This window comes from Spermophilus citellus (assembly GCF_964194105.1).
Source record: "Spermophilus citellus genome assembly, chromosome: 5".
NCBI classification, from domain to species: Eukaryota; Metazoa; Chordata; class Mammalia; order Rodentia; family Sciuridae; genus Spermophilus; species Spermophilus citellus.
In genome coordinates, this window is record NC_138186.1 from 115,980,327 (window position 1) to 116,005,731 (window position 25,405).

Sequence of the window (25,405 nt, forward strand, 5' to 3'; positions counted from 1 at the left end):
CCACTTGATCATGGTGCACAATTTTTTTATGTGCCTTTGTATCCGATTCGCCAGAATTTTATTGAAGATTTTTGCATCTAGGTTCATCAGAGATATTGGTCTGTCCTTTTCTTTCTTTGAGGTGTCTTTGTCTGGTTTCGGAATCAGGGTGATGTTGGCCTCATAGAATGAATTTGGAAGAGCTCCCTCTTTTTCTATTTCCTGAAATAACTTGAAAAGTATTGGTTTTAATTCTTCTTTAAAGGTTTTGTAAAACTCTGCTGTATACCCATCTGGTCCTGGGCTTTTCTTGGTTGGTAGTCTTTTGATGGCTTCTTCAATTTCATCCATTGATATTGGTCTGTTCAAATTGTGTGTATTCTCCTGACTCAGTCTAGGCAAATCATGACTTAAGAAATTTATCGATGTCTTCACTATCTTCTATTTTATTGGAATATAGGTTTTCAAAATAATTTCTAAATGTCTTCTGTATTTCTGTAGCATCTGTTGTGATATTGCCTTTTTCATCCCGTATGTTAGTAATTTGAGTTCTCTCTCTTCTTCTCTTCATTAGCACGGTTAAAAGTCTGTCGATCTTATTTATTTTTTCGAAGAACCAACTTTTAGTTTTGTTAATTTTTTCAATAGTTTCTTTTGTTTCAATTTCGTTGATTTCTGCTCTGATTTTAATTATTTCTTGCCTTCTGCTACATTTGCTGTTGTTTTGCTCTTCCTTTTCTAGGGCTTTGAGATGAAGTGTGAGCTCGTTTATTTGTTGTTTTTTTCTTTTTTTGAGGAATGACCACCAGGCGATGAATTTTCCTCTTAAAACTGCTTTCATTGTGTCCCATAGATTCTGATATGTTGTGTCTGTATTTTCATTTATCTCTAAGAATTTTTTGATTTCCTCCTTTATGTCTTCTGTAACCCATTGATCATTCAGTAACATATTGTTCATTTTCCATGTGATGTAGGATTTTTCCTTCCTTCTTTTATCATTGATTTCCGGTTTCATTCCATTAAGATCAGATAAAATGCAAGGTATTATCTCCACCCCTTTATATTTACTGAGGGTTGCCCTATGGCATAATATATGGTCTATTTTTGAGAAGGATCCATGTGCTGCTGAGAAAAAAGTATATCCATTGGATGATGGTTGATATATTCTATATATGTCAGTTAAGTCTAGGTTATTGATTATGGTATTGAGTTCTATAGTTTCTTTATTCAACTTTTGTTTGGAGGATCTGTCCATTGGTGAGAGAGGTGTGTTGAAGTCACCCATAATTATTGTGTTGTGGTCTATTTGATTCTTGAACTTGAGGAGAATTTGTTTTATGAATGTCACAGCACCATTATTTGGTGCATAAATATTGATAATTGTTATGTCTTGTTGGTGAATGGTTCCTTTTAACAGTATATAATGTCCTTCTTTATCCCTTTTGATTAACTTAGTCTTGAAGTCAATTTTATTCGATATGAGGATGGCCACCTCTGCTTCCTTACAAGGACCGTGTGCGTGGTATATTTTTTCCCATCCTTTCACCTTCAGCCTGTGTATGTCTTTTCCAATCAGACGTGTCTCCTGGAGGCAGCATATTGTTGGATTTGTTTTTTTAATCCATGATACCAGCCTATGTCCCTTTATTGGAGAGTTTAAGCCATTAACATTCAGAGTTACTATTGTTATATGGTTTGTACTTCCAGCCATGTTTGATTATTTATCCTTTTTTAAAAAAATTTAATTTGTTTCTCCATGATTATCTTTCCCCTCACCCTCTGTCTTTACCGAGGTACTTCCCACTGATGGTTTTGGTTATTGTTTTTCATTTCTTCCTCGTGTAGTGTTTTGCTCAAGACGCTTTGCAATGCTGGTTTTCTGGCTGCAAATTCTTTTAGCTTTTGTTTATCATGAAAGATTTTTATTTCGTTGTCATACGTGAAGCTTAATTTTGCTGAATACAGAATTCTTGGTTGGCATCCGTTGTCTTTCAGTGTTTGAAATAAGTTGTTCCAGGATCTTCTCGCTTTCAGCGTCTGTGATACAAAACCCGTTGTTAACCTTATTGGTTTACCCCTGAAAGTAATCTGTCTCCTTTCTCTTGTAGCTTTTAATATTTTCTCTTTGTTCTGTATATTGGATATCTTCATAACAATGTGTCTTGGCGTTGGTCTACTGTGATTTTGTGTGCTCGGTGTCCTGTATGCATCTATAATTTGTATATTCGTTTCCTTTGTATTTCTGGAAAGTTTTCTGTAATTATTTCATTCAGCAGGTTACTCATTACTTTGGTTTGAATCTCTGTGCCTTCCTCTATCCCGATGACTCTTAAATTTTTTTTTTATGTTACCCCATATCTCTTGGATGATTTTCTCATGATTTTTTAACCAGCCTTTCTGAGTTGGCTAGACTCTTTTCAAGATGATATATTTTGTCTTCATTATCTGACGTTCTGGCTTCTACTTGCTCCACTCTGTTAGTGATACTCTCATTTGAGTTTTTAATTTGGTTTATCGTTTCCTTCATTTCTAGAATTATTGTTTGATTATTTTTTATAATCTCTATCTCCTGATAAAGATGCTTAACTTCTTCTTTTATCTGTTTATGTAACTCACTTTCAATGTATTCTTTCACTGTTTGAATTTGCTGTCTCGTATCCTCTTTAAGGTTCCATTCCATCTGTCTAAGGTGTTCCTTGAGTTCTTTATATGACCATTTTTCTGATGGCTCTAGGTCCTTCTGAATATTTAGGCTGTCCTGCATTATTTGTACTCTTTTTCTTCCTTGCTTTTTCATGCTGCTCATGTTACTTCTTGTTCTGTTTGACTGATGAGTTACTGTTTACTCCTATAAATTTATTTGATGCTTGGGAGAAAAGGTATTAGAAGGGAAGGGAAAAAGTCACTAAAGAGAATGAGAGTAAGCAGATAGAATTCAAGGAAGGGGGAATAAGAGAATTGAAAAGAAATGAAAAGACAAATAATAATAAAAAAATGAAAATTAAAATAAAAAAAATAAAAAAAATAAAATAAAATAATGAATAATTTAAAAAAATTTAAAGAAATTAAAAAAATATTTACAAAACAACAACAAAAAATGAAAATGAAAAAAAACCCCAAATTAAAAGAAAATTAATAAATGCAGTCTTAGAGTTTGATTAACTTCTCTTGCAGTAGGTGGAGCTGTGCCCACTGGGCCAAGCTTCTCCTTTCAATAGGCAGGAACCAATCACTGTGCAGCAGCTCTTCCTCCCATACTCGGCGGGTCTCCAATTCTGGGTGCCTAGGGCCTTCTCTTATGTCTAGACACTTCCCCTCTTTTCCTCAAGCCAGGCCCCGCTCACTGGTGATGCTCACAACAGTACTGGCTACACACCAGGTCTGCTGCTCCTGGGAGCTCTGTTTTCATGAACGCCTGGGAACACTCTTCCTGTTTGCATACCCTCGGACCCTAAGTTTGTAGAGCTTGGGGCTGAGAACTCCCAGCGAATTTGCTTGCCCTCCGGTAGTCACGCCCCCAGTAGCTGGTGCAAGGGACCTCAGATGTCAGCACTGGTGGGAGCGGTAGCCGGGAGTTCCGCGCCGCGAGTCCCGCGCCACTCCTGATTCCCTTGGTCTGGCTATCGCACTCATGGGAGTGCTGGGAGGGGGGAGGGGCTCTTAAGGTTTCCCTGCTGTGTGGAGAGGGAAGGCTAGGGAATTACACACCTGCTGCCGCTGGTTTCAATGAATTTATCTCCTCTTCCGCATTTTGGTGACGTCAGTTCTCTGCCATGGTGGTATCCCATGCAAATGGTGTCAGTTAGTTCCCTTTGCCGGGTGACCAATGCAACGGGTGGGTCCTGTCTGTCTCTCGAAAGCCCCGTTTCAATCCTTTGGCCACTGCCTATGCAGGCTCGGTTGGCATTTACTTCTGTAGGATCATAAGGGTTGACCAGTTGTTTCAGCGGTATTGTTAGTGCTGAGTCATTGCGGTTTGGCTGCGAGAAGCAGGTGAACGAGAGCTTGAATGCAGCCGATCCTGGCTGGGTGTGTGTTCTGAGAGGCCCGGACTGTTTGCCCCAGATCCATGTCCACTCTGCATTGCCTAGTGATCCTGAGCAAACAGCATTTAGACAGTTTATGACTCCCTATGCCTGCGAAGCTGAAAGGGTCAGAGACTTGATCTCTCCGCGCCTGCCGCCATGTTGGATCCTATTTCATTCTTCATTAAGCCTGAGTGGAATTGGTTCTTAAAATGAATTCAGTATTTTCCTGTTAGAGAACAAAGGTTAATAAATGAAGATCAGACATTTTCTGTTTCTAGTAAACATTGATTAAAAAAATGTTTCAACACACCTGTTCCAAGAAGTTATTATTATTATTACTATTTTGATGAGTTCCTTTACTCTGTGTTATCTCAGCAAGACGCATTCAGTTTGTATTTTTAGAACCTAGGGCCTCACACGTGCTAGGCTAGTGCTCTACTGCTGAGCCACAACCCCAGCTCTCTCTAATTCTTTTAGCACTTACTATGGTGCGATTAATGAAGTGGGACTCACGTTAGTACCTTAGGTCAGAGACAAGGGAGCATTCTGATTAGATTTGCTAGATATAACTTGTACTCCTTGGATAGGATCACAGCCTCCATCACTGAAGTCCTCAGGCTTGAGATCAATTTGTTGATCTATTGGGTAACCTATCATTTTGTCATCTCTGAATGATTAAAGAATGGAGATGAAATGACCTTGAAATTTTCTTACTACTTTAAGACTATAATAATCTTTCAACAATTTATTTTGGGGTGAAAAACCAAAACAGGGATTCCAACATGGCGGCAGGTGCAGAGAGATCAAGTCTCGGACCTCTTCAGCTGTGCAGGTGTAGGGAGTCGTAAACAATCTAAATTCTGTTTGCTCAGGATCACTAGGCAATGCTGAACTGACGTGGATCTGGGGCAATCAGTCTGGGCCTCTCAAAACACACACTGAGCCCAGATTGGCTGAATTCAAGCTCCCGTTCACCTGCTTCCCTCAGACAAACAGTTGTGACTCAGCACTAATCCATCCAGCTGAAACAACTGGTCCGCCCTTCTGTTCCTACGGAGGTAAATGGCAACCGAGCCTTCATAGGTAGTGGCCACAGGTTTGAAACAGGGCTTGGGAGAGGCAGTAAGGACCCACCCGTTGCATTGGTTGCCCGGCAAAGGGAAACGACCTGTCGCCATTTGCAAGTGATACCACCATGGTAGAAAACTGACGTTATCAGACTGCGGCGGAGGAGATAACTTCATTGAAACCTGCGGCTACAGGTGTGTAATTCCCTAGCCTTTCCTCTCCACACATCGGGGAAACCTTAAGGGTTCCTCCCAGCTCTCCCGTAAGGGCCCCTTCCAGCTCTCCCGTGATCGTGATAGCCAGACCGAGGGAATCAGATGTGGCGCGGGACCCATGGCGTGGAACTCCCAGCTACTGCTCTCACCATTGCTGACAACTGAGGTCTCTTGCACCAGCTACTGGGGGCGTGGCTACCGGAGGGCAAGTAAAATTTGCTGAGGATTCTCAGCCCCAAGCGCTACAAATTTAGGGTCTGAGGGAATGGTAAACAGGGAGAGTGTGCCCAGTTGTCCATGAAAACAGGGCTCCTGGGAGCACCAGACCTGGCGTGTAGCCAGTATTGTGGTGAGCGGCACCCGTGAGAGGGGCCTGGCTAGAGGAAAAGTGGGAAGTGACTAGACACAAGAGGAGGCCCTAGACACTCAGGATTGGAGACTGGCCCAGTCTGGGAGGAGGAGCTGCACAGTGATTGGTTCCCGCCTATTGACAGGAGAAACTTGGCCTGGTGGGCACAGCGCCACCTACTGGAAGAAAAGTTAATCAAACTCTTAGACTGCATTTATTAGTTTTTTTTCTCTTTTTTTTGATTTGGGTTTTTCTTTCATTTTCATTTTTCTTGTTGTTTTTTAAATTTTTTTTTACAATTTAAAAAAAATTTTTTTCTTCTAATTTTAATGTTCATTTTTTTATTATTATTTTTTTAAATTTTTAAAAAAATTTTTTTTCTTTTTTTATTTTCTATTTTTTTCTTCTTTTGTCTTTTCATTTCTTTTCAATTTTCTTATTCCCCCTTCCTTGAATTCTACCTGCTTACTCTCATTCTCTTTAGTGACTTCTTCCCTTCCCTTGTAATACCTTTCATCCCAAGCATCAAATAAATTTATAGGAGTAAACAGTAACTCAGCAGTCAAACAGAACAAGAAGTAACATGAGCAACTTGAAAAAGCAAGGAAGAAAAGGAGTACAAACAATGCACGACAGCCTGAATATTCAGGAGGACCTAGAGTCATCAGAAAAATGGTCATATAAAGAACTCAAGGAACACCTTAGACAGATGGAATGGAACCTTAAAGAGGATACAAGACAGCAAATTCAAGGAGCGAAATAACACATTCAGAATGAATTACATAAACAGATAAAAGAAGAAGTTAAGCATCTTTATCAGGAGATAGAGATTATAAAAAATAATCAAACAATAATTCTAGAAATGAAGGAAACGATAAACCAAATTAAAAACTCAAATGAGAGTATCACTAACAGAGTGGAGCAAGTAGAAGCCAGAACGTCAGATAATGAAGACAAAATACATCATCTTGACAAGAGTCTAGCCAACTCAGAAAGGCTGGTAAAAAATCATGAGAAAAACATCCAAGAGTTATGGGATAACATAAAAAAATCAAACTTACGAGTCATCGGGATAGAAGAAGGTACAGAGATTCAAACCAAGGGATTGAGTAACCTGCTGAATGAAATAATTACAGAAAACTTTCCAGAAATACAAAGGAAACGAATATACAAATTATAGATGCATACAGGACACCGAGCACACAAAATCACAGTAGACCAACGCCAAGACACATTGTTATGAAGATATCCAATATACAGAACAAAGAGAAAATATTAAAAGCTACAAGAGAAAGGAGACAGATTACATTCAGGGGTAAACCAATAAGGTTAACAACGGGTTTTTCATCACAGACACTGAAAGCAAGAAGGTCATGGAACAATGTATTTCAAACACTGAAAGACAATGGATGCCAACCAAGAATTCTGTATCCAGCAAAATTAAGCTTCAGGTATGACAACGAAATAAAAATCTTTCATGATAAACAAAAGTTAAAAGAATTTGCAGCCAGAAAACCAGCATTGCAAAGCATTTTGAGCAAAACACTACACGAGGAAGAAATGAAAAACAATAACCAAAACCATCAGTAGGAAGTGCCTCGGTAAAGACAGAGGGTGAGGGGAAAGATAATCATGGAGAAACAAATTAAATTTTTTAAAAAAAGGATAAATAATCAAACATGGCTTGAAGTACAAACCATATAACAATAGTAACTCTGAATGTTAATGGCTTAAACTCTCCAATAAAGGGACATAGGCTGGTATCATGGATTCAAAAAACAAATCCAGCAATATGCTGCCTCCAGGAGACACATCTGATTGGAAAAGACATACACAGGCTGAAGGTGAAAGGATAAGAAAAAATATACCACGCACACGGTCCTCGTTAGCAAGCAGGGGTGGCCATCCTCATATCGAATAAAATCGACTTCAAGACTAAGTTAATCAAAAGGGATAAGGAAGGACATTATATACTGTTAAAAGGAACCATTCACCAACAAGACATAACAATTATCAATATTTAGGCACCAAATAATGGTGCTGCGACATTCATAAAACAAATTCTCCTCAAGTTCAAGAATCAAATAGACCACAACACAATAATTATGGGTGACTTCAACACACCTCTTTCACCATTAGACAGATCCTCCACACAAAAATTGAATAAAGAAAATATAGAACTCAATACCATAATCAATAACCTAGACTTAACTGACATATATAGAATATATCAACCATCATCCAATGGATATACTTTTTTCTCAGCAGCACATGGATCCTTCTCAAAAATAGACCATATATTATGCCATAGGGCAACCCTCAGTAAATATAAAGGGGTGGAGATAATACCATGCATTTTATCTGATCATAATGGAATGAAAATGGAAATCAATGATAAAAGAAGGAAGGAAAAATCCTACATCACATGGAAAATGAACAATATGTTACTGAATGATCAATGGGTTACAGAAGACATAAAGGAGGAAATCAAAAAATTCTTAGAGATAAATGAAAATACAGACACAACATATTGGAATGTATGGGACACAATGAAAGCAGTTTTAAGAGGAAAATTCATCGCCTGGTGGTCATTCCTCAAAAAAAGAAAAAAATAACAAATAAACGAGCTCACACTTCATCTCAAAACCCTAGAAAAGGAAGAGCAAAACAACAGCAAATGTAGCAGAAGGCTAGAAATAATTAAAATCAGAGCGGAAATCAATGAAATGGAAACAAAAGAAACTATTGAAAAAATTAACAAAACTAAAAGTTGGTTCTTCGAAAAAATAAATAAGATCGACAGACCTTTAGCCATGCTAACGAAGAGAAGAAGAGAGAGAACTCAAATTACTAACATACGGGATGAAAAAGGCAATATCACAACAGATGCTACAGAAATACAGAAGACAATTTGAAATTATTTTGAAAACCTATATTCCAATAAAATAGAAGATAGTGAAGACATCGATAAATTTCTTAAGTCATATGATTTACCCAGAGTGAGTCAGGAGGATACACACAATTTGAACAGACCAATATCAATGGATGAAATTGAAGAAGCAATCAATAGACTACCAACCAAGAAAAGCCCAGGACCGGATGGGTATACAGCGGGGTTTTACAAAACCTTTAAAGAAGAATTAAAACCAATACTTTTCAAGTTATTTCAGGAAATAGAAAAAGAGGGAGCTCTTCCAAATTCATTCTACGAGGCCAACATCACCCTGATTCTGAAACCAGACAAAGACACCTCAAAGAAAGAAAACTACAGACCAATATCTGTAATGAACCTAGATGCAAAAATCCTCAATAAAATTCTGGCGAATCGAATACAAAAACACATCAAAAAAATTGTGCACCATGATCAAGTAGGATTCATCCCTGGGATGCAAGGATGGTTCAATATACGGAAATCAATAAATGTTATTCACCACATCAATAGACTTAAAGATAAGAACCATATGATCATCTCGATAGACGCAGAGAAAGCATTTGACAAAGTACAGCATCCCTTTATGTTCAAAACATTAGAAAAACTAGGGATAACAGGAACTTACCTCGACATTGTAAAAGCTATCTATGCTAAGCCTCAGGCTAGCATCATTCTGAATGGACAAAAGTTGAAGGCATTCTCTCTAAAATCCGGAACAAGACAGGGATGCCCTCTATCTCCACTTCTATTCAATATAGTTCTCGAAACACTGGCCAGAGCAATTAGACAGACGAAAGAAATTAAAGGCATAAAAATTGGAAAAGAAGAACTTAAATTATCACTATTTGCAGATGACATGATCCTATACCTAGAAGTCCCAAAAGGGTCTACAAAGAAACTACTAGAACTAATAAATGAATTCAGCAAAGTGGCAGGATATAAAATCAACACGCATAAATCAAAGGCATTTCTGTATATCAGCGACAAAACTTCTGAAACGGAAATGAGGAAAAAGACTCCATTCACGATATCCTCAAAAAAAATAAAATACTTGGGAATTAACCTAACAAAAGAGGTGAAAGATTTATATAATGAAAACTACAGAACCCTAAAGAGAGAAGTTGATGAAGATCTTAGAAGATGGAAAAACATACCCTGTTCATGGATAGGGAGAACTAACATCATCAAAATGGTGATATTACCAAAAGTTCTCTATAGGTTTAATGCAATGCCAATCAAAATCCCAACGGCATATCTTGTAGAAATTGACAAAGCAATCATGACATTCATATGGAAAAATAAAAGACCCAGAATAGCAAAAGCAATTCTAAACAGGAAGTGTGAATCAGTTGGTATAGCGATACCAGATTTCAAACTATATTACAAAGCAATAGTGACAAAAACAGCATGGTACTGGTACCAAAACAGGTGGGCGGACCAATGGTTTAGAATAGAGGACATAGAGACTAATCCACAAAGTTACAACTATCTTATATTTGATAAAGGGGCTAAAAGCATGCAATGGAGGAAGGATAGCATCTTCAAGAAATGGTGTTGGGAAAACTGGAAATCCATATGCAACAAAATGAAACTGAATCCCTTTCTCTCGCCATGCACAAAAGTTAACTCAAAATGGATCAAGGAACTTGATATCAAACCAGAGACTCTGCGTCTGATAGAAGAAAAAGTTGGCTTCGATCTACATATTGTGGGGTCGGGCTCCAAATTCCTTAATAGGACACCCATAGCACAAGAGTTAACAACAAGAATCAACAAATGGGACTTAATTAAACTTAAAAGTTTTTTCTCAGCAAGAGAAACAATAAGAGAGGTAAATAGGGAGACTACATCCTGGGAACAAATCTTTACTCCTCACACTTCAGATAGAGCCCTAATATCCAGAGTATACAAAGAACTCAAAAAATTAGACAATAAGATAACAAATAACCCAATCAACAAATGGGCCAAGGACCTGAACAGACACTTCTCAGAGGAGGACATACAATCAATCAACAAGTACATGAAAAAATGCTCACCATCTCTAGCAGTCAGAGAAATGCAAATCAAAACCACCCTAAGATACCATCTCACTCCAGTAAGATTGGCAGCCACTATGAAGTGAAACAACAAGAAGTGCTGGAGAGGTTGTGGAGAAAAGGGTACACTTGTACATTGCTGGTGGGACTGCAAATTGGTGCGGCCAATTTGGAAAGCAGTTTGGAGATTCCTGGGAAAGATGGGAATGGAACCACCATTTGACCCTGCTATTGCCCTTCTTGGACTATTCCCTGAAGACCTTAAAAGAGCATGCTACAGGGATACTGCCACATCGATGTTCATAGCAGCACAATTCACAATTGCTAGGCTGTGGAACCAACCCAGATGTCCCTCAGTAGATGAATGGATAAAAAAAAATGTGGCATCTATACACAATGGAGTACTACGCAGCAATAAAAAATGACAAAATCATAGAATTTGCAGGGAAATGGACGACACTAGAGCAGATTATGCTTAGTGAAGCTAGCCAATCCCTAAAAAACAAATGCCAAATGTCTTCTTTGATATAATGAGAGCAAATATGAACAGAGCAGGGAGGAAGAGTAGGAAGAAAAGAGTAACATTAATCAGTGACATGAGATGGGAGGGAAAGGGAGAGATGAGGAAAATTGCATGGAAATGAAGGGAGACCCTCATTGCTATACAAAATTACATATAAGAGGTTGGGAGGGGAATGGGAAAATAAACAAGGAGAGAAATGAATTACAGTAGATGGGGTAGGTAGAGAAGATGTGAGGGAAGGGGAGGGGGGATAGTAGGGGATAGGAAAGGTAGCAGAATACAACAGTCAGTAATATGGCAGTATGTAAAAATGTGGATGTGTAACCGACGTGATTCTGCAATCTGAATTTGGGGTAAAATTGGGAGTTCATAACCCACTTCAATCTAATGTATGAAATATGATATGTCAAGAGCTTTGTAATGTTGTGAACAACCAATAAAAGAAATAAAATAAAAAATAAAAAAAATAAAAAAATAAAACCAAAACATATGAATTATGAAAAAAAATACAATTTATTTTGGGGTGGAGAAAATGCAACCAATCTTTTTTTTTAAAGAAAATATATATTAATATGTGTATATGTATATATAAGTTGTAGATGGACATAATACATTTATTTATTTATTTATTTTTATGTGTTGATGAGGATTGAACCCAGTGCCTCACATGTCCTAGGCAAGCGCTCTACCACTGAGCCACAAACTGAGCCCCAGTGCAAGCAATCTTAATAATCAAATTTGATCTGCCAGACATGGTGGTGCATGTCTATAATCCCAGTGATTTGGAAGGCTGAGGCAAGAGGGGACTGTAAGTTGGAGTCTAGCCTGGGCAATTTAGGAAAATCCTGTCTCAAAATAAAAAATGAAAAGTGCAGGGAATTTAGCTTAGTCATAAAGTGTCCCTAGTACCACCAAAAAAAAAAATTGATTTATGTTTTTTAAATTTAATTTACTCCACATTGAAGTTTCATAGCCAGGCACGGTGGTGCACACCTATAATCCCAGCGGCCTCAGCAACAGCGAGGCTCCAAGCAACTTAGTGAGACCCTGTCTCTATGTAAAATACAAAATAGAGCTAGGGATGTGGCTCAGTGGCCAAGTGCCCCTAAATGAAATCCTTGGTACCTCCCAAATAGTTTTATCTAGTGATTTAAAAATGTGATAATTGTTCACCGTGTACTATTAATGTAATATTTGGTCTGTATTTTATTATATCCATTTAAGGAATACACCGCCTTAAACAGAATTTGCCAAAAAGGAAACCAGGATTCATGACTAAATCGTATGACCCAATCGCTCCCATAGCTGAAGAAATCAGTCATGAAGCCTGTCTCTTGTGCTTTGATGAATTTCAGGTAAAGTAGAAATTTTTCATAAATGGAGAATGGTACATATTCTCTTTTCTGTCTTATTTGGGGGTTGGCACACCATGGCCCACACAGGACAAGTCTGACTTATTTGCTTCACTTGCTTCTCTGTGGCATCTGCTTAACTGTAGCCCATGAGAAAAGATTCATTCTTATCCCACCCCACTACCTGTCCCACCTTCTCTCTTCCTTTCTCTCTCTACCTGCACGTGCACATCTACCTTTTTTTTTTTTTTTTTTTTTGCAGTTCTAGGGATTGATTCCAGGGCCTCATGCATGCTAGGGAAGTGCTGCTCTACCACTGAGCTACATCCTAAAACCCTAATTTTTAATTTTAAATTAATTTATTTAAAAAGTATTTTGAGCCTGATTTGATGGCACATGCCTGTAATCCTAGCGGCTCTGGAGGCTGAAGTAGGAGGATCTCAAGTTCAAAGCCAGTCTCAGCAATGTAAAAACCCTGTCTCTAAATAAAGAATAAAATGTGTTGGGGATGTGGCTCAGTAGTAGAGTGCCTCTGGGTTCAATCCCTGGTACCAACAAAAAAATATACCCAATTTTACTAAAATGATTCATGGTTTTAAATGTGTTTCTGCATTTTTATTTCACTGAATTCTATAAACTCGTTATTATTTTCCCTACATAGAGGTGAGGATTCTAAAGGCACTGGAATTTCCTAGGTCTCATGAAAACATCATTAACTTTAACTATAACCATGAGAATTTCAAAATATTCAGAGAAATGATTTGCATGTTTCTATGGCATGAAAGACTTTGAAAGGCAAGAATAAGGAGTTAGGGAACTATGAAACTTTGGATATGCAAAAGCCCATGATCCTGAAGAAGATAGAGAACAAGCAGGGCCACTTTACCCATTAGGTACCATGATTCTTTTAGGAACTAATGAAAGTTGATTTGATTTCTTTTAAAATTTGAAGAAATAAGTGAATATGCAGTAATGAGCCAGGCTTTGTGTGTCTATATCTATATTCTATTTGTTTTTATACTAATATAAATTATATATACACTTATATTTTTATTGAGGAAGGAGCTCATGAAGGTAAAAGTTCCTAGAGTTTCCCTAAAGTCATAATGCCCCCTGATAATGAAGTCCTAACAAAAACTTACCCTTGCCCTGAGTGTTCTCCAGTGCGTTCAGATTTCAAAAGGGTGATTTGTTTCTGGGACAAAGGAATCAAAAGTAACTATCAGGATATTAATGTTCCAAATGGGCCCAGTTTTCCATAGAAGTACAGGGAAGATAAAGGGTTTTTCAATTACATATTAAGTATGAGGGAGATCCATGGGAGACAGGCCCTTAAAACGTTGCTTACTAGCAGAGAGAAAGCAGAGGTGACGGAGGTGTCTGTTTTGCCTATGCCATTCAGATTTAGCTTGATATTCTTTCACTTGTTTACTCTTTCATCCAGGTTACCTTAAAGAACCTTATTCCATATCACCAGACTCTGTCCCATAGCTAAATGGACTAGGCCTGGACATTGATCTATTCATAGCTTGTCCATAAGCTTGTCAGCAACCTTGGACTTCTGTGGCGTGGCCTGGGGAATGGTCCAGTTATATCTTCTTTTTCATAAATTTGAGCTAATTGGCACATAGGGAAGTTCCTGTTTAGTAATGAGACAGGAACAAAGAGACATAGAAAGAAACTGAATCACATTAAGGGAAGGAGACTAGTGCTGCCTGGACAGCTGCAGAGCTCTCCAGAGCATGTCCAATCCTAACCCTGTCTTCTGCTCTAGTTCCCATGAGGTGCCATTAGTGCTGTCCCCACCTGGGAGCCTCTTAGGCCTTTAGCTGGTTCTCATGTGCCTATTTCTTGCAAACAGAATTTTGATGAGAACTGAATTCTTCACTTGTATTTTGCTCCTATTTCTGTGTCACAGGGATTTTCCTCTGATCTGTAAAAGATAGTATAAACATTGGTAAGAAGTATTGTAAGGAAATGTCATCTTCATTAATATAAAATCTGTTGCATCAGGAGAACTAAAGCCCAAGTCAGATCTTAAGGGAAAGAGGCTAGTGCTGCCTTGACAACTGCAGACTCTGCAGAGCTCCCCATATTTTTCTTTCTTTCTTTTTTCTTTTTTTTTTTTTGTACCAGAATTGAATTCAGGGGCATTCAACCACTGAGCCACATCCCCAGCCCTATTTTGTATTCTCTTTAGAGACAGGGGTCTCACTGAGTTGCTTAGCACCTTGCTTTTGCTAAGGCTGGCTTTGAACTCACAATCCTCCTACCTCAGCCTCCTGAGCTGCTGGGATAACAGGCATGTCCACTGCACCCAGCAAAGCTCCCTCTATTTCTGATGCAACAGATTTTATATTAATAAGGGTGACATTTCCTTACCATACTTCTTACCAATGTTTATGCTACCTTTTTCAGAATATAGGAAATCCCTGTGAACTAAGCCTAAGAATAGCAAAGATGAGGCACGCTTTTGGCTGTAAGTTAACAGAACAGGCAAGGGCTTATACTCAACAGGGCTTATACTCTAAGCGGGGAATATGTTAGATAGTGTCATTTCTCTCGCTCAAATGCTATTTTTTTCTCTGACCTTATCTTCCATATGTTCAGCCCTACTCATTGCTCCCTATTGTTCCCAGTCCTATTTTCTTCATAGGTGGGAACCACAGTTAATAGTTGGATGTTATATCAAATACTTCTTTCCCAGAAGGGCTGGAGACAAAATATGCAGAGATAACAAAACAAATACATACAAATAAATACAAATTGATTCCTTCTATTCAATCCCCAATTTTAGTGTAGCATTCTAGTGTGTTAGAATTGACCACATGGGAGATCCTCCCTTGAGCACGATTGACCTTGATATCCTAGAATGAAAAATGCTGATAGTTTGGCTTTTTTAAAAATCTCCTATATAATTCCAAACTTGAATTTTATATGCCTGGCCATGGCTGTGATGCTAGAAGCCTGACCTTGTGTTCTTCTCCCTGTTGTTTCAGGGAAAAATCTAGCTTGGGGTAACTCCTGGTTCTTCAGGGTGCAAGGTGCATATTCAGTGTGCCATAACAATAGCAAATAAGTTAAAAGATTCATTACTTCTATATCCTGGTCAGGGAGGGTACCATGAAGAACCAAGAGGTGGGGGAAGAGGGGGCAAGTGAGAGTGAACATGGTAGTAGCTATATAGGGGAGTGAAATGGGGGTTGTTTTTAAGTTTGAGGGCAAAAGTCTGAATGGTCATATAAAGCAAGGAGTTGGGTTTGGGAAACCCACTCTTTTTTGGGGGGTGGGGGGAGATATGGAGTCTTCCTATGCTGCCCAGGCTGGTCCTGAACTATTGGGCTCAAGTAATCCTCCCTCCTCAACCTCCCACATAGCTGGGACTACAGGTCCCACCCCATGCTCAGCTTAGCCCAGTTTTCTAGACAGGAGAAATACTTGCAGTGAACCTCTGGTCACAGGGTTGAGCTGTTTGTGTGTGGTATTCTAATGCCCAGCAGCAACCTTTGTTTTATCCTGTTATACTCCCACATAGCTGGTAAGAATAGCTACATCACTTCTTCACATCTTTGCTTAGTTATCTCCTTCTTAATGAGGCCTATTTTTTTTTTTTTTTTTGGTACAGGGATTGAACCCAGGAGTGCTTAACTACTGAGCCATATCCTGGCTCTTTTTATATTTTACTTAGAGATAGGGTCTCGTTAAGTTGCTTAGGGCCAGCCAGACACAGTGGTGCACACCTATAATCCCAGTGGCTCAGGAGGCTGAAGCAGGAGGATCATGAGTTGAAAGCCAGCCTCAGCAAAAGTAAGGCGCTAAGCAACTCAGTGAGATTCTGTCTCTAAATAGAATACAAAATGGGGTTGGGGATGTGGCTCAGTGGTTGAGTGACCCTGAGTTTAATCTCCAATACCTCCACCAAAAAAATTGCTTAGGGCCTTGTTAAATTGCTGAGGCTGTCTTTGAACTTTTAATCTTTTGTCTCAGCCTCCTGAGCCACTGGGATTACAGATGTAGGCCAAGCCACCTGAATAATAAAGCTTATGCTAAAACCCTATTTAAAATTGAAGTTTGTGCCAAGTGCAGTGGTGCATGCCCTTTTCCCAGGTATTCAGGAGACTGAGGCAGGAGGATCGCCAAGTTCAAGGTGAGCCTGAGCTACTTAGCAAGACCCATGTCTCAAAATAAAATATAAAAAGGGCTGGGGATGTAGTGCAGTGGTAGAGCTCCTTTACCCACCTCTGCACTTCTGAAGCTCCTTACCCTCCTTTTCTCCCATGACACTTATCACCTTCTAACACATAATTTGCTTATTATGTTTATTGTTTATCTGTATTCTTCTACAGAGTAGAAACTTGAGTGTATGGATCTTTATTATATTAACTGATGTATTTTAAGTGTCTAGAATAGTACCTGTGAATGAAGGAATAGATTCTAATAAATGAATCCTAGGACCAAATAATAACTATTGAAGTAATAGACTTATGTGAGTTAATTAATATTAAGTCCCACTCCCCTTGTGTATTATAGTGTTTATCAAGCAAAATCAGCATTTACAGAACCCAAGATATGCTACAAATTTAACCTACATTTTTCCTGTCAACTTTCTGAATTATCTGAACATTTTTATCTAACATAGTAGATAAAAAATGATAATTCATTGTTTTAATTTATATTCATTTAGGTAATTTAATAACTAGTTAAATTAATCTTTCATGAACTGTTTGAGGTATTTCCCATTTATTTATTGGAATGTACATTTCATCTATTACGTATATTCTTTCTATTTTTTTTTTATGTTTGTGGTGCTGGAGAGATTGAACCCAGGACCTCATGCATGCCAGGCACATGCTCTACTACTGAGCTATACCCCCAACCCCTATTATTCTATGTATATTCTATACATATTCTATAATATATATATATATATATATTCAATAATGTATTCTAAATATTAAGCTAGTGTTTAGTGAGTGCTTTCTATGTGCCTACTAATTACTGTCCTGTGCTATGTGTTATTTCATTACAGCTAACATTCTATATAACTGGACATAATTAATATAAAATTATATCAGCATACATACTATATAGGTAATGATAATAGGTAATAGTTAATATTTCTTGAAAGTTTAATATGTATCTGATTACAATTTTGTAAGGTAGGTATTATTATTGCTTTCATTATTTTGATGAGGAAATAAAATTGAGGGTTCGAGAGGTTAATTTGACCATGGTCACATACCTGGTAACCAATTGTTTAAATCCAGCATTAGTACTCTTACTAGTATTAGTTATATTTTTCCTTTGTATTAAAAAATCTTAGATTATGTCTTTAAATATATAGACTGAGTGGGATTTTGGTAGATTTTCTAATGATAGAACCTAAAAATTATCCTTAAGCCTATTAAACCTAGTACAATACTTGCTGATATATTAGAAAAGATTTTTTAGGTGCTTTATTCTTGGCAACAGTATGTCTATAATCACCATTTTACATTTAAAATGGAATCATATTAGTGGTCTTGATTTTTAGCCAATTATTATTAGCCTTATGTGAGTTAATTAATATAATACTTATTTTACTAGAGAGAGGAATGAGAATTACTGCAGCTTAAAAACAAGGATGTACATTCTTTTATTGTGCTCTTTAATTTAAGGAATTTTTAAGATCATGTTTTGGTTTGCATTTGGATTCCATTTGCAGAATATATTCTTCATTAGCTTTATCGTCTTTTCTAAGTGTGGTGTTTCAGTTTTGCCTGTGGTATGACATGCACTATTCTTCAGTTGAGAAATGTGTCTACAGAGTTGTTTTTTATGTGTTTTAGTTGCAGAAATAAAATAATAGCTTGTGCTCAAAGTTTTCTTTAGGATCTTTATTATGTCCTCTTTGAATATTTATGTTACTTGTTAAACCATTTATAATTTCGAAGGTATCAGAATATTGAGGGAAACTGATTTTTTTTAAATTATGTCTTTGTGTTTCTTTTTAGGAAAACTGAATAGATGTTTTACTAATATGGTCCAAAAAAATTCTGATGAGAAGAATACATGCAAAATTCTCCTCTATAAGCTATCAATATCATTTAAAAAAATAGTTTTAACTATTTTATAAAGCAGGAAAGCTATTAAAAACTGCTAATAAAAATAGTGCTTATTTTTGTGCTAATACTAATTACTGATAATGCATGCTTATGTTTGTCACTCATTACATGGCACTGTACCAATCAGTGGATGACTGAGACTCAAGCACTTACACATGTAAATTAAGCATTAGTTTTTTTTTTCTTTTTTACTTAAGTGAGTCATAATGGAAAGCAACTCTAGGTCATAAAAAAATCTCTTCTCTTTAATGCTAATGAAATGTCTCCACTCTCTATTAGCAGACTACCCTTATTGGTAATCTGTAGCCTTCTCTTTTGTTCCTGGTGGTAATGAAATGCTGGGTGCTGAAAACGCCAGCTCTCCAAGAATGTGGGGCCAATTGTCTTCTGTTCACTTATACTGTAAAATTACTGTTCCCCAGCAAAGCTGAACAAGTGCGGGGACAAGATCAAAAGAGTATACATTGGCACTCAGCTACACCAAGTGACTCCTGCCTTATTAATTAGTCATAGCTTCTCTAAGTTTATTTACTCAGACAGGGCAAAGACATCCAGCAATATAAAAACAACAAAGTATAACTTGATCACAGCTTTTTACTATTTGCTTTTTTCAATTTTCAGCTTAAACCTTTGCACTGTGTTATAAGCTAAATGTCCTTTTCTGAATCTTGGGGCACAAAGACTCCTTTTGATTTTTTTCTAAAACTGCGGTGTAGTCAAATGACTGTTTTTATTCTCTGAAATTGAGTAACCGTCAATTGATTTTTTTTTAAGTGAATGTACTGGGAATCCAATTTTAAAAGTGCAGTTGCTACTAAAATTTGCAAGCCTGTTCTCTCCTCTCATCAGCAATGCCACTGGTGTTTAAGCATTTGAAAAGAACCTTCTCTGTGTTTTTGCGGGAGCAAAATTTGACAATGATCCTAAGCTCCAAATTAAATAATATCAGTCCCATTTTCCTTTTTGTTTAAATCACTTTTTTGAAGTTCCTGAAGTCTTTTAAATTTAAGAACTCTTCAGTATTTTAGTAATATGTTTTCACTATATAGCCTGAGACAGAATTTTTTAAAATATTTTTTTTAGTTGTTGATAGACCTTTATTTTATTTATTTATATGCGGTGCTGAGAATTGACCCCAGTGCCTCACGTATGCCAGGCAAGTGCGATACTGCTGAGCCCCAGCCCCAGAAAAAAAATTTTGTACATCTCACAGTCATGGTTTTGTTTGGTTTAGTTCAGGTGGGAAAGAAATTACTAAACTTTTGAATAAGTTATCAACAATAAGGAGAAAAGTAATGTAGACCTGTGCAAACCAGGATGATACTAGTTGTGTTACAACTGTTTAGTTGGTAACTTTTAGTATTTAGTTGATCAAATTGAAAGAATTCCACTAGCTTCTATGTCCCCTAACAGGGTTTTAAAATAGTATTGTAATATATTTAGTGAGTATATATAAAGCAAGTTTTATTGAGACTATTGAATAATAATGTGCTATTAATGAAAGATCAAAACATTTTTACACTGAGGATCTAAAACACAAGTTATATACTTAGGGGAAATTGCAGTGATTAATATCTGCCTTCATTATACATTTGTTTTTAAATTCATCTTTCCTTTTTAATTGTTATATGTCTTTGTGAATTTTAAAAGCCGTTTAAAAAAGTTATCATTAAGCTAACTTTTTAATTGTGAATTTAAAAAATAATTTTAGAAAAAAACAATAGTTATATTTCTTTGTAACCTAGCTTAGATAGGAGAGTTTTATCTGCATTATACATTTCTAGTTTTGTCAGGAGTCATATTTTTAAAGCACTGTATTAACCGTTCTTGAAAGGGCTTTTTTTGGTAGAAGGAATATTTGTGTTTGCGAAGGTTAGCAGAGGCTGGCTGTGCTGGAAGTGACTGCAGTGCCTTTTGATTATTCATGGACAGTAATAGAAGGCACTTAAAAAGAACAATGAAATTGCTTATTTTTGTGATGGGCCATCTGTTGAATTGTTTTGTGCAACAATTGCACAATAGTATCTATGTCATATCATTCTATTTTCAACAGCAGCTGATTATGTCTCACTGGCTACTTGTCCTTATTTCTAAAGTCCCATGACCATTTAAAGTCACCTTTCCAGGGACCTTTGCCAGAAAGGTATTAGAAATCCCAGCTTGGGCACTTTATTATTATTTTTCTCTTTTTTCACTCTTTCTCTCCTTTTTTGGGGGGTAGGGTGAGTGGCAGCAGGAGGGGGGTGTGGGTCGTATTCTAATTAAATAGACTTCCTAAATGTTTAAGGACAATTATCCATGCTTTCCACCTGTAGTTCTATAAAAGAAGTTAACATAGAACCATTTGATAATTTGTGTTGAAATGATAGGCTTGCAAAGAGTCAAGTTTAAAAGACTGTTATATAATCTTTCATGCTTTTAATTATCTACTTTTTTCCTCACGATGATAATTAGAATTTTTTTCTTGGAATTCACTTCCATCTTAAAAAAATGAACCATTAGCAAATTTGTTAGAGCAGAAGTGAAATTAAAATAAAACAAATGTGTTGTTGTCCATAGGTCACTGACATTGCTGATGCCATGATTTTGAAACAGCTTTTTGAAAATCTGTTCAAAAATGGGGTCGTCGTTGTGGCAACATCTAACAGACCACCGGAAGGTAAAAAAAAAAAAAATTATGCTAGTCTCATCCAATTATGTAGAAACTAACAAGCTTTTAAAAATCCATAATTTTGTACAAATTTTATTTTGTTAATAAATTTGATGACCGTGCTTATCATTAGTTTTATAATTGGCTTAATCTGAAAAATCAGTCTGTATTTATATTTGAAAAATGTTTGTATTCTAAGCAAGCTAAATCTGGGTGACCTCTGGTGTTGGATAGACTTATTTTTTTTCCTATTATATATGTCATATGTACGTTAAAAAAAATACAAACCTTTCTAACTGCTTTTTATGGGCCATAAAAGAAACTCAGTGAAATGAAAGTTGAAAATCCTAAATGAATTTTAGAAAAAGGTGAAGTTTGATTGTATGAGTAGTTTTTAATACTTAATTTCTGTGTGTACTGATTTTCTTGTCTGTGTGTAGTGCTGGGCCTCAATGGGGCCTGTGCATTCTAGGCAAGTGCTGTACCATTGAACTATACCCCCAGCCCAATTTATTATTTCTTAAAAGGCATTTGTACCTTATTAGGAAAATATTCAAGATAAAATATATGCAATAATTAGACAAAAACAAGTTTAAAAATCTTGTCTCTTTCAGCCCATCATATGGTCAGTTAAAGGTCTAAGGAACAAAAACTAATATTATGTGAGAGACTTAGCATTAATATCTTTTGTACCTGGAATGTTCTTCCCCCAGATATCTGCTAGGCTGATATCTTACCTCCTTCAAGTTTTTGCTCAAAATTTACTTTGCCAGTGCTCTCTGGACTTCTCTCCCTTTTTGAATCTAAAAGTCCTTTTTTTCCTGATACTGCTTCCTCTTATCTGGCTTTGTATTTTTCCTGTAGCATTAGGGACCAATTTTATAATTTATTTATTATATTTTTGGTTTATTGCCTGTCCCCTTCCAGGATTCATAAACTTTATGAGGATAGACATTTTTAATCTCTTCATTTGGAAGTATTCTAAGCACTTATAATAGTACTTCACATGTAGATGAATTTCAGTAAATAATCTTAGAATGAATGAATGTTTTAAAAGGATCTCTCTGGTTTCAGTATGGAGAATAGACTGTGGAGTTGAGGTCTCAAAGTTGAAAGTAAGGAGACCATTTAAAAGACCATTGCAAGCCCTCCCTGGTCTCTTTCCTACCCCCATCCTGAGGCTCAGATCTCCACTGAGGGGTCAGTGAAGCCCTTCTTCCCCTCATTCATTAACACTGTTTTTTTCTATTCGAATGTGCCAGACCAGGATCTGTGTGTCCAGAGACAAAACAAAGGTTAGGACCCATCTCCAACCTTACCCTGCCACTCCCTCCTCTTTCTCACACCCTGGGAGTATTTTTTCTGCCCCCCCCCCATTTCCACCTTGTTCCATCAAGACTTTCTCAGTTGTTCTTTATTTTTACCTACCCTTTCATTCTTGCTGTTTGTACATGTGATGCATTCAAAGTATCTGTTGGAAATGAGATGTCTAGAACTACAGGAAATAGACAATTCCCAAGATTGGCAGGGTGGGGAGGGGGAAGACTATTGCAGCAGTCCTCAGGGGAGATGATGGAAAGTGGTGAAAACTGTTCAGATTCTGGGTATATTTTAGATGAAGTCAGCAGGATTTACTGATGGAATGGATGTAGGCAATGGAAAAAGAAGAGGAATCAAGAATTGATAAAAAAATAAGCCAGTCCCCCCCAAACCAAAGGTCATATGTGCTCTCTGATATGTGGATGCTCACCCACAACAAGTCAGGGTAGGTAGGGACAGGAAGAGTAGTAGTTCATTGGATTAGACAAAGGGGAATGAAGGGAAGGGAGGAGAGATGGGAACAGGAAAGACAGTAGAATGAATTGGACATAACTTTCCTATGTTCATATATGTATACATGACAACTCCACATAATTTATAACCACAAGAATGAGATCCTAATTAGAATAAATTATACTCCATGTATGTATAATATGTCAAAATATACTCTGCTGTCATGTATATCTAAAAAAGATCAAAATTTAAAAAAAGAATCAACCAAAGCTTTTGGGTTGAGCAACTGGAAGGAGAAGTTGACATGAACTGAGATGGGGACAACTACAGGAAAAGCAGATTTGGGTGGGATGATGGAAGTAGGGGTTTCTATAATAACGAGACAGATGTCTATGAGATTTTGGGTTTTGTTGGAAAGGTTTATACCAGAAACATAAATTTGGTATTCATCAGTCTTAAAGGAGATTGGAGAGTGGAACTGGTAATGTAGGAGGTGAACAAGAGTATTTCAAGTGAGGAAAAGAAAGGTAACACCAAAAGGATGCTGTTAAATGCTGCTGCAAGGTTAAAGTAAGATTGAGAATTGACCTTTGGAATTGGTAAAATGGAATTCATTGGTGGACCTCAAAAGAGCCATATAATAGTATGAGCTTAAAAAAAAGAACTGTGCTTAATAAAAAATAAATAAAATTAAATTTTAAAAAAAGTACTGTGCCACATTGATGACTAACATATCAAGATCTTACTGTGAAGCTGCTGTTAGACTAGGTGTCTCTTATTCTATGTGTAGTTGATTTCTTTTTCTTCTGGTGTGATATATAGCATTCTTATGATGTACTACTATTAAAAACTCTCACTGATACTTGTCCCAGTTTAAGCCAGGGCAGTGAGCTCCTTAACGTTAGATGATCTATTTAGGTGGGAGTGAGGGCTGCCTCTATCTATTCTAGCTAACATGTTGATATAAGTGTCATTGGTGTTACCTTTAGGCATTGAGTGAAAAAGCCATGCTCATAAATAGCAAGCTGCTAGAACAATCTTGGAAGACCTTTAGCAAAGAATAATGAAAGAAAATTGCACTTGACTGCTTAGTAATGCAGTATGGCAAACTGAGGAAAGACAACACAAGATATTAAGGAACATTTTGGAGCTTATAATTTTGTAGGAGTGAATACAGTTCCTGGTGGTGGGCAGGAATCTTGCTGGAGCTGCCCTTCTGGAGAAGCCTGAAAAGTTTGAGATGTAGAATCTTTAAAGTTGGATATTAGTCAACTTAGAGAAAGCCTTTTTAAAATAAACCATAGAAGGGATGCTTGTTATACACCATGTTAATTAGCCACAGCAGACAATCATCGTACATAGCTTAATATTTTAATGTAAAGAAGATTGCATCTCTATATATGTTTTTTTCACCCATGAAATATACGTGTGTATGTGTATGTGTGTATGAGTACACACTCACATAATTTAATGGGTGAAGAAAAAGACTCAGGGAGTATGGATATCAAGAAAAGGAGAGGGCTGGGGTTGTAGCTCAGTGGTAGAGCACTTACCTTGCATGCGTGAGGCACTGGGTTCAATCCTCAGCACCACATAAATAAATAAAGGTATTGAAATCATCTACAACTAAAAAAAAAAAAAAAGAAGAAGAAAAGAAAAAAGAAAAGGAGGAACGATATACACAATGATATGTACATTCTACTTTCATGTGTGACTAATTAGATCAAATAAAAAATAAAAACAAATAAATAAAAAAGAGAAGCAGAAATGATTGGATGAATAATGAATCTGTGATCACATATTGCCAGGGACTGGGACAGGGGGAGGTGTTTGACTACAAATGAGCCACAAGAGAGAAAAAAGTTAATTTTACTCTGTGTAAATTTTTAAAAAATCACATGGATAGTGAGTGACAAAACAGAACCCAGTTTTGTAACTCTTATAACACATTTTACTTTTCTTTTTTCTTTGTTGATTATCACTGATATTTGTCCACACTGTCCCAGTTTAAGATTGTCCTCTTTCTAGTTGTCAAAACATGTATCCAGGGCTGGGATTGTGGCTCATTGGCAGAGCGCTTGCCTTGGACATATGAGGTACAGGGTTCAATCCTTAGCACCACATATAAATAAATAAATAAATAAATAAATAAATAAATAAATAAATAAATAAATAAATAAATAAAATAGTATTGTGTCCATCTACAACTAAAAAATTATTTTGTATCCAACCAGACACAGTGATGCAAACCTGTAATCCTGGCAGCTTGGGAGGCTCATACAGGAGGATTGTGAGTTTAAACCCAGCCTTAGCAATTTAGCAAGGCCCTAAGCAACTTAGTGACCCCCTGTCTCAAAATAAAATATAAAAAATGGCTGGGGATGTGGCTCAGTGTT

The 25,405-nt window shown here is 36.9% G+C and overlaps 1 protein-coding gene across 5 annotated transcripts in view; it reads left to right on the plus strand.

Annotated features, from left to right (window-relative positions):
* The window catches only part of AFG1L (AFG1 like ATPase), a 225,130-nt gene that overhangs the window by 81,189 nt on the left and 118,536 nt on the right, over positions 1-25,405 (plus strand). For 4 of the 5 annotated variants that reach the window (XM_081296472.1, XM_081296470.1, XM_081296471.1 and 1 more), the window contains 2 exons: positions 12,355-12,485; positions 21,146-21,245. In XM_081296472.1, coding sequence (XP_081152598.1) covers positions 12,355-12,485; positions 21,146-21,245 — 231 coding nt within the window. The remainder of the gene's footprint in view (positions 1-12,354; positions 12,486-21,145; positions 21,246-25,405) is intronic. The other variant, XM_081296474.1, reaches the window with a different exon arrangement.